At 38.4% G+C, this 9339-nt stretch overlaps 1 protein-coding gene across 5 annotated transcripts in view; it reads left to right on the forward strand.

Annotated features, from left to right (window-relative positions):
• Positions 1-7688, forward strand: part of LOC139119128 (polycystin-1-like protein 2) — a 49792-nt gene extending 42104 nt beyond the window's left edge. For 4 of the 5 annotated variants that reach the window (XM_070682776.1, XM_070682780.1, XM_070682778.1 and 1 more), the window contains 4 exons: positions 136-1469; positions 3158-3435; positions 5006-5153; positions 6220-7688. In XM_070682776.1, the coding sequence (XP_070538877.1) occupies positions 136-1469; positions 3158-3435; positions 5006-5153; positions 6220-7466 (3007 nt within the window). In that variant the 3' untranslated portion in view covers positions 7467-7688. Of the gene's footprint in view, positions 1-135; positions 1470-3157; positions 3436-5005; positions 5154-6219 lie in introns of those variants that run through there. The other variant, XM_070682781.1, reaches the window with a different exon arrangement.
• The last annotated feature ends 1651 nt before the right edge of the window (positions 7689-9339 follow it).

Consider the following 9339-nt stretch of genomic DNA (forward strand, 5'->3'; position numbering starts at 1 on the left):
CAGTATCCTTTCGATAAGTCCCGTCCAAAGTGCAGTGTGTTGTAATTATAGCTTTCTTTGATGCTGCACTGCAGACAATATCATTTCATATAAGATGATACATGCATGTGAAATCCTTTCTGTTTCGCAACACAGGTTTGTTAGTCGTGTGGTGGTACAAAGTCTAGAGACAGGCATGCAGTGGTACTTCCTTTGCAAGTCATGGATTTCAATGCAGTCAGGATCTATAGACAGAGTGTTCTTAGTCGCAACCCCTGAAGAGCTGTCCTCATTTCAGCACCTTTTTGTGACCAAAACAGTTACAGATTTTCGAGACGGGCACTTGTGGTTCAGCGTTTTCTCAAGGCCTGCCCAAAGTCAGTTTACCTGTCTCCAGCGAGTTTCCTGTTGTCTGTCCTTGTTGTTCTGTACGATGTTAACTGGTTTGATGTTTTACGGCGTGACCATTGACCCCACTGAGGAAGAAATTGACTTCGGACATTTCAGAATGACCATCTCAGAAATTATAATTGGGATAGAGAGTGGTTTAATTACAATGCCAATAAATATAGCTATCGTGCAGATATTTAGGAATGTGAGATCAAGAGTGTCTAGGGATAGTTGGAATCAACATCTTCGAGACATTAAAACCCTGTGCACGGGTGCAGCTGGTAAGGGTAAAATTAAACAGGCAGAAATGGGGAAAAACAACAAAGATGGAGATAGTAGTGGAAGTGATGACGGCAGTTGTCTTACAAATATGGACAGGAATGATCGGGGCCAGACAACAGAGCATCAGTCCTTGCACAGCCAACGATGGGAAGACAAGCCCAGTGAAGGTGGACAGCACGACAAGCTGAAGCAAAAAGACGACAGTTTGGATGAAGTTGGTAAAGCGGAGAGATTAAGCCCTGATGTTAACTCAGAAGTCGACGTAGAAAATATCTCAGTGACCAGAATCTCATCCATTGATAGCCGATCCTCTGCCCTGCAAAGTTTAGTGCGAAAGGGTCACAAAGTTCTGGTGTATGAAAAGCTGACAGAAGCCCTGCAGCGCCTTGAAGATATTCCTCCTTCTGAATTTCAAAGTAAGCTAGACTACGAAATGACAAAATGGAAACTGAAGAGGATGATTTCTCTGCAAACATTGTACATGAACTCGTCAGTCAAGTTTTACGACAAAGGGAAAGTCATTGTAGGAAATTATATCACCAAGAGACAAGTCGGGGTCCTGCCGTGGTGGTTTTTGTATGTTGGGTGGACCTTGGTTACCTTGACAGCTCTTGGATCAGCTTTCTTCATCCTCTGGTATGGCCTCAAGTATGGCAGACAGAAGTCCATTGATTGGCTAGTGTCCATGGCAGTATCTCTGTTTCAGAGCGTTTTCTGTGTTCAGCCAATCAAAGTGGTTCTTCTAGCCATGATTCTCTCCTCCTTGTTTGGAAAATCTGATGATCAAGTTGGAGTTGAAGCGGACAAGTCAAAATATGGTAACTATCATTTTATTATTCAATACTAAGTCATATTATCCTGACGTGATTTCAGATATGTCAAGAGTTTTTCATACATTATTACCATGAGCCTCTCACTTATTACATGCAGTGTTCTCCCCAGGAATTTTTTAGAAGAGGGCGAAGACGTGGTGCGAAGCACCACAAGCGACCGCTTTAGCGGTGGGCGGGGGGGAGGTCAGGAGGGGGTGTCCCCCCTCCTGCCGTTAGAGCTTTTGAAAAACAGAGATTAAAATGGTGTTATTTGGTGGCACTTGGGGAGTATTTTTTCAGATTTTTTTCGTATAAAAAATTCAAAGGAAAGGAGATCTGAGACAGTGTTTCATAACTTTTATTACAGTTCACTGATTTCAATTATGAAGATTACATTTTTTTTGAAAACGAAAACATAGCGAGAGACATACATTTATTCATCGATGTCAAATGATCACGGTGACCATAAACTCAGGCTTGGGGAGCATTTTTTCAGATTTTTTTCGTATAAAAAACTCAAAGGAAAAGAGATCTGAAACAGTGTTCCATAACTTTTATTACAGTTCACGGATTTCAATGAAGATTACATTTTTTGTAAACGAAAACATAGCGAGTCTAGAGACATACATTTATTCATCGATGTCAAAATTATCACCATAACACTCACGTGTTCTCATCCTGATACACGTCCGACCGAGCCTAAATTAGGTTGTTTTGCTTTGGGAAGGAATACACAAACGAAATTCTAACCTCCTATAAAAACTTCAGTGTACTCTGCTGTCCTTGGTTACCCTCAAGCTCCTTGCCATGTTTACTCAGCTAAGTCGGTTACCTAATGTGGCTAACGTAACGTTACGGACTGAGCCATGCAAATATGGCTGCCTTCGATGAGTTGCACATGGGCTTATGATCTCGGATGACATCACAAACTCGCAAGATTTGCAAGATCGATGAGAATTACGTTTGCAGTCTGCAGGATCGACGCTCACGCTCGCATTTTGCTTGTAAATCACTGTCAACTTTTTTTCCCGTACATTTTATTGTTTTATTTTTCAAAAAAATAAATCTTTTTCATTTCTGGCAAGGGGGCGCTCGGAATTTACAAGAGGGCGCCACGCCCCTGTTACCTTATTCAGGGAGAACACTGACATGTATTTATTACTGTGTAGCCATGCACTCATGATCCAAACTAACTCTTACAGAATATAACTCGCATAATAACATATTGAAGTTGACCTTTGCAGTATAATAAAATTCATTAGCTATTTATCAAAAACATAACAGTCCTTGGATTGATAATACAGAAATTGAAAGTTTAGCAGCCAACCTACATGTATAATAGACCCGCTATGAATGTCCATTAAGGAAATTTCTGATAATATGGAAACACTGTCACATGTACATGTATATATAGAATTGTAATATAACCTTCCCATGTTTCAATTTTGTGTATTGTTAAATATGATGCAAACTTCTATAGTCACACAAACAATTTGTATGTTTACTAAAATATTAGTATTGCATATTTACCCATAAAATTGTAAAGAGAGTACATTTTTGTGTTCAGGTAATAATACATTGAACATACAGGCTTATCTTCTGAGGAAATAAGTTAATTCACATCCAGAAAGAATGTGTCAATAACTGCCACACTTTCTCATTGCACAATTGGAATGTACATATCCTTCTCTCAGGAGATTCTGCATTACTCCAGGGGGACATAAAGAAACGCCGGAGTAAAACGGACCTCATGAGACAAGCACCACAGTACCATCCTCCCTCAAATTCAGTCATACGTAAAGCTCTGAAAGAGCGTGAAAGGCAGCAGAGAGTGAGCGCTTTGGTGAAGGAACTGATCGGAAGCCTCGTACTGCTCTATCTAGTAACTACCATCTCCTACAACCTGGTCTCTCACAACGCTATTCATATGAATAATGCCTTGGACAATACCTTTGCTGAAGGTTTTGATGAGGTGGGTCTTTTCTTTATGAACTACATGTACCCACTTTACCACAGCAGTCAAGAAACTAATGACATCATCCATAGATTCTGTGTGACTGAAAGGTATACAGTCACCTCTAATCTAAATATACCCACATATGGTCAAAGGGGCGTTCCTTAGTATTCAAAATGCCCATGTGAGGGCGCTGTTTTTAAAAAGCGGCCACCAGCTTAAAATCTGTGATTGGTAAGATATTCTTTTTCCATGGTAACTGTGGCAAAATTGGAACAAGTGACATATACCTTTAAAGCGATGAAGGACGAAAAGTAACCCTCCCAAAGAATGATTCTAAAAGGAAGCCCATAGGCACAGATAACAAGCAACATGAATTTCCAATTTACGGTATGTGGTATAAGAAGCCCTTTATGGATTACTATGTATCTGCTACCTGTATGTATGTCTGTCCACAGCATCACAAAAGACCTTGATATCTGTCATGTATAATATAGGTCCGTAGGTTACAGGTTATGTAGTTTTGTTGATTTCATAGTGATGTGTGCTGTATTTTTTTTAATTTTTTGCCCAATTTCCTCACAGACACTGCTCGGCTGATCACTTTAGATTAACTTTTTAAGATTAACTTTTTAGATGCCATACAGTGTTTTAAATTCAGCTTGTTTCCAAACTATGACCCCAATTGTATTTTTTAGGGAAATTTTCCTCAGTGAAAACATCTCTTTTGAAAATGCTTGTCCCATCACTGTGAAATTTCACTCGTAGGTTTGGAGCTGGAGGTTCTCGTTCAATTTTACAAAATTGTTATCATTATTGAGTATATATTGTGGGATTATTTATGCCATTAAAATCTTTGAAATTGGGTTGCAGGATCTTTGAATTTTGTGGTTCAAATATTGCTCCAATCATGACATACCCGAGAGGGTGATTTACAAATCTTCTATCCAGCATATATTTCACAAGCATGTTTGGTCACACAGGTTTCTACTCAGACATCACTTGACTTATTGATGTTGAATTTGGTTATTCATATCACCTAGTCCTTTTTTGAATTTGAATAGATGTGAATTTGGCTATCACTTACTTTAACGTGGAAACTATTTATTTTCTGTGGCGTCCAGAAGTCTTTTTGATACCAGCATGTTCCAAATCTTTAGTTGAATGCATGCAAACCATACAATAATCAGCGGAATAATTTTGTTATTTTGTCTATTGGCCCTTTTTCTGCCAGACAGTATCACTTCCCCCTCTGCCAAGTCAGTAAAAGTGTTATTGAGTGAAAATCATAGTATTAAATATCTTCATCTACTTGGCTTGGTCTGATTCAGCAGCTTTTGTCAGTACACATCACTGTTACAGTATCTCTGTTTTTAGGGACCTTCAAATCTTCAAGTCTTTGTTAAAGTGCACCATGTACCATAGGGACATGTTGTGTTTCACTAGCTTTAACCAGCTTGACCTGATGGTGAAATATGAATTAGGTAAGATAATGGCTAAGTAGTAATCATTTGCGGTAATGATACCAGCACTGTTCATCATGTTATAGAGATAACAACATTTGGTGAATTTCTCTAAAACTATGTAGATTGGATCGTACATTGATATATTCAGCTGGTTAAACGACACACTGTTACCTGAAGCATACATACAGAAAGATATCTATGCTGAATCTGGCTATGGATTGATTGAACTGATGGGCACTATTAGGTTACGCCAAGTCAGAATCAAACCAGGTGAGTTATTCCATGTATGTCTGAGTATTCTGTCAAAGAGATTTGGAATATTATACTGCTATAAAAGCTGAAAATATCATTCTTTTACAGATTCATCCTGAATTATTGGTGCTATTTTAGATATAAATTTTCATTTTACAAATCAGATTCCTGTTTTTTTATAAGCAAAGCAGTGTCTCTCTCTTATATAAAGCTGAAAAGGTTATCAAGTTTTCTTTGGGTATCATAATACACAGACAAACTCCAAGGGTAAATAGAATATTACTCGGTCCATCAGATGGAGAATATTCCATCTGTCCATCTGGCAGAGTAATGGCATATAATGTATATATGGCATCAATGAATGATTTGAATGCAGGTCTTCAAGGAAGATGTAACCTCAAATTCTGTTGCAAATAAATGATTACGTTTTGACCTTTGTAAATTGTATTTTGGAAAGTGCTGTGCTTTTCAGTATGCTAAAGGTAATAGCTTTGATTTATGTATTTCGTTCAAACGATTTTCTTTGTCATCCATATGGAAGCTTCAACATACTTTCTGTCACTTTCAGCCAAAATATTACCAGAACCTTCATACTGTACCGGTATGCTTAATTGTGCTATTAACAACAACCTGTACGGTATGTGCTTTCTTGAAAATGCACACATTCATTAACACTTATTTCACCACCATGGTCTGGCCCAACCTCATTGTTATCAATGGGTGATAGTAGACACGTTTACAGAAAATTGGGGATGAACAGGTGGAATATTTAAAGAGAAATCTGGCAGTACTGAAGATTATAATTCTTGCTGGCTTTTGAAAACGCACCTACGTAGTCCCATCAGATCAGTATAAATCATGCAGTCTGCTTGTCTGAGATTAATTTTATGTTAACAAGTCTTGTGACACCAGCCAACACAATTGTTGCTGACTTGCTGTTTGAAGTAAAAGTAATTGACTATAACCAGCTCAAGTGACAAAAACTCAAAGTGACTCACATAAAAGCATATTTTGTTATAGTGCAAATTCAAAGTCTCTTTTTGAATCATAAATTTTTTTATTTGCTTGGATTATTGTATTGCAGATTCTTGCAAAGTACACAAGTCTTTGAAGTCAAAAATAGCAAACTGCCAGGTAAAATACTCATCTGACCAGGAAGATAGACGGTTATACACGGATTCTTGGAGTCACAGTGTTTCCTTGCCGTTCAATGAATCCAGCAAGTGGCATTACCAAACACCCAGTCAAGCTAAGGGCAGTTTCTTTATGGGCCAGTTAACTGCCTACGGAAGGGGTGGATACGTTGCAGACTTGGGGGCCACACTGCAGGAGGCTGGCCGTGTCCTTCAGGATGTCTTCGATACATCCTGGGTAGATGTTAACAGCCGGGCACTGTTTGTGGAGTTGACCGTGTACAACGGTGATGCAGATCTTATTTCTGTCATCACTTATCTGATAGAACTGCCTGCAATAGGCGGCGTACTCCTCTCCCATGAAATGGTAACTACCAAGTACTACAAGCAAGAGCTGATGACAAATATTTATATAATTGTGAGTCAGATTGCGTATGTTCTGGTAACTATGTATTTCCTCTTTACCATGATGATTGGCGTCTACCATGAAAGGTCAAAATATTTTTACAACATCTGGAACCTGATTAACACACTTGTTGTTCTACTGTCCCTTGCTGCCATAGCTGTTTACATTTACCATCTTGCTAACTCAACCAATGCCATCGCTAGGTACAAAGCCAACCAGCAGTCATTCACAAGTTTCCACAATGTTGCGTTTTCCCACCAGGTCCTCAATATCATAACGGGGTCGATTGTTTTTGTTGCAACGATCAAGCTAGCAAAACTTCTGCGTACCAACAGCAGCATTTATCTAGTTCACAGAACTTTTCAAGCAGCAAAAGCCCACTTGATCTCCTATTCTATAATCCTAGGTTACACTATTTTCACTTTCTGTCTGTTTTCTTATCTGGTTTTTGGACGCAAGATCCCTGAATACAATAATATTCTCCATGCATCAGAATCCCTGTTAGGTTTCTTGCTTGGTGAGTTTGACCTCTTTGAGCTGTTTGAACAGTATCCAATCATAGGACCCACTTTCTTTTCCATAATCATTTTTAGTGTGTATTTTATTCTCATGCCAGTCTTCACCATGCTGATGATAAGCGCTTTTCTGCAAACGAGTCGGAGCAGAACACATTCGGAAGACTCGGATACCTTTCTTATTTTGCTGTCACAGTTAACATGTGGTAAACTTGTAAAGGTTAACACTAATGATGATGTGTCAATGGAAAGCTCAGAGCTTGATGACAGTGTTTAAAAATAATCTTCATATTTAATATTTCATCACAGTTGCAATTCAACATGAATACAACACTAGTGTTATGCTTTCATTTCATTATATCTAAACAGTCTGATTTGTTTAAAAGGGTTGTGTATGTATATTACAGCTATTATTTACATAACTGTAATAAATTTGTTCACTTTGAATATGTATAACTTTGAAATAAAGGTGTATAATAAAAAAGACACTTTTATCAGATGCCAGTCCATGACCTGCATCAGTATCTAGCCACTTTCTGGTGTGAAGTAGGAAACCATTGATGATGACAGTTAAGTACTGTAGCTACTAGTAACTTCCTATCGCTGTGATATTTGCTTTGTAGGTTTGTGTGATAACATTATATTGTGGTTAATTTGCTACAGACCCACCCATATGCATATTTTAATGTAATTGAAAGTATTTTTAATCAAGGCATCATCAGAACAGATGCTTATGATAGAATGTGCCTCAGGTACAGATATTTAGACTAAAATTTTTCCAACTCTTTTCTGATCTACCATTTGTGGGAGCTCATTTTAAGCTCTTGGGTTAAGAAAAATTTTCACCATCTTAGTATTTCAAAAATCAAAAATAGCACTATTTCCTATTGAGTTAACACAGGTGGTGGCCATTTTTAATTTAAATTATGAGTACTATTTGGTAAACTTGTTTCTCTGCTACCAAATTTTCACGATCCCCCCCCCCCCCCCGAGATTGTAATTCTTGATTTGGTAAAAGAATGGTTGAAATTTCATCGAGGAAAGTTTGAGCAAAAAGGTGTAGGTTTTTCATCAGTTTTACCTCCCAGCAAATTTACCAACTATGCACGACTCTCAAAGGAGAATAAAAGCCTAAACGTCCCGCCGTCGTTTCAAAACTGCAGACGACACTAATCGTATGTTCACGTGACTGGGCAAATTTCAATAAATCAAAAACTACAAAAATACCCTCTGACGTCACTTTTTCGAACCTGTAGGCACCAGTTGTATCTCTTTTCTTGTAACATGGCATGTTTTGGCAGATGGTGACATTGAATGACCATGTGGCGTGTTAATACCTATCGGGTTTCGCTTTCCTGACCTCTTCGCTTCGCTGACGCAATTCAAAAACAGCCAAGATAAAGTGCGCCACTGGCGGTAGGGACATGTCGAGGAGCGACGCTTCGCAACTCCGACGCTCAACGCCCCATCCCTTCCGACGTACACATACTTTACAATTAAGTAAGTAAGAAGCGACCAATGTCTGGAAGGCGAGACTAGGGTGTTACAGCCTGGAAATTAGAGCATGTTACTGTGAACACCTCTACAATATTTATAAACAGATCTGTGAACACTGGTACCTGTGACAAGATCGGTAATTTTCCCTCGTACACACACTCATACCTGACATTTTATTCACACCAAAAAGTTTTTACCTCTGTTATTAATTTTGTGCCATTATAAGTGTTCACTTGTCAGAGTGACACATCTTGATCTAATTGGTATCAGGTGAGGAATTTTCCATCTATTGCTTCATGTTTTCAAAATCTTTTATTACTCATCGTTACTAGAGGTTTGTTTCAACATAGTCCTTTGTATCTGCAAGGCTTCAAAGTTTCAAACGAGCCGTCGTTTTTGTGTCTGATACCATTAGAATCTCGAAAACTGAAGACTTTTTCAAGAATCTTTCACGATGTTGTTTTCGTAGAAAATTCCATTAGGCCAAGAAAAATAAGTTTGTTTCTCATCCTCGCGCGTCAATTCTGACCCACCGCGTCAACCTTTTTTTCTGCTCATGAGGAAATACAATGAAAAAATCCGCAAAAATCACGACGAAAATGCATAACACAGTGCTGCATAAAACAGAACTGTGAACAAAATAACTGACACTA

This window comes from Ptychodera flava, chromosome 19 (assembly GCF_041260155.1).
Source record: "Ptychodera flava strain L36383 chromosome 19, AS_Pfla_20210202, whole genome shotgun sequence".
Taxonomy (NCBI): domain Eukaryota; kingdom Metazoa; phylum Hemichordata; class Enteropneusta; family Ptychoderidae; genus Ptychodera; species Ptychodera flava.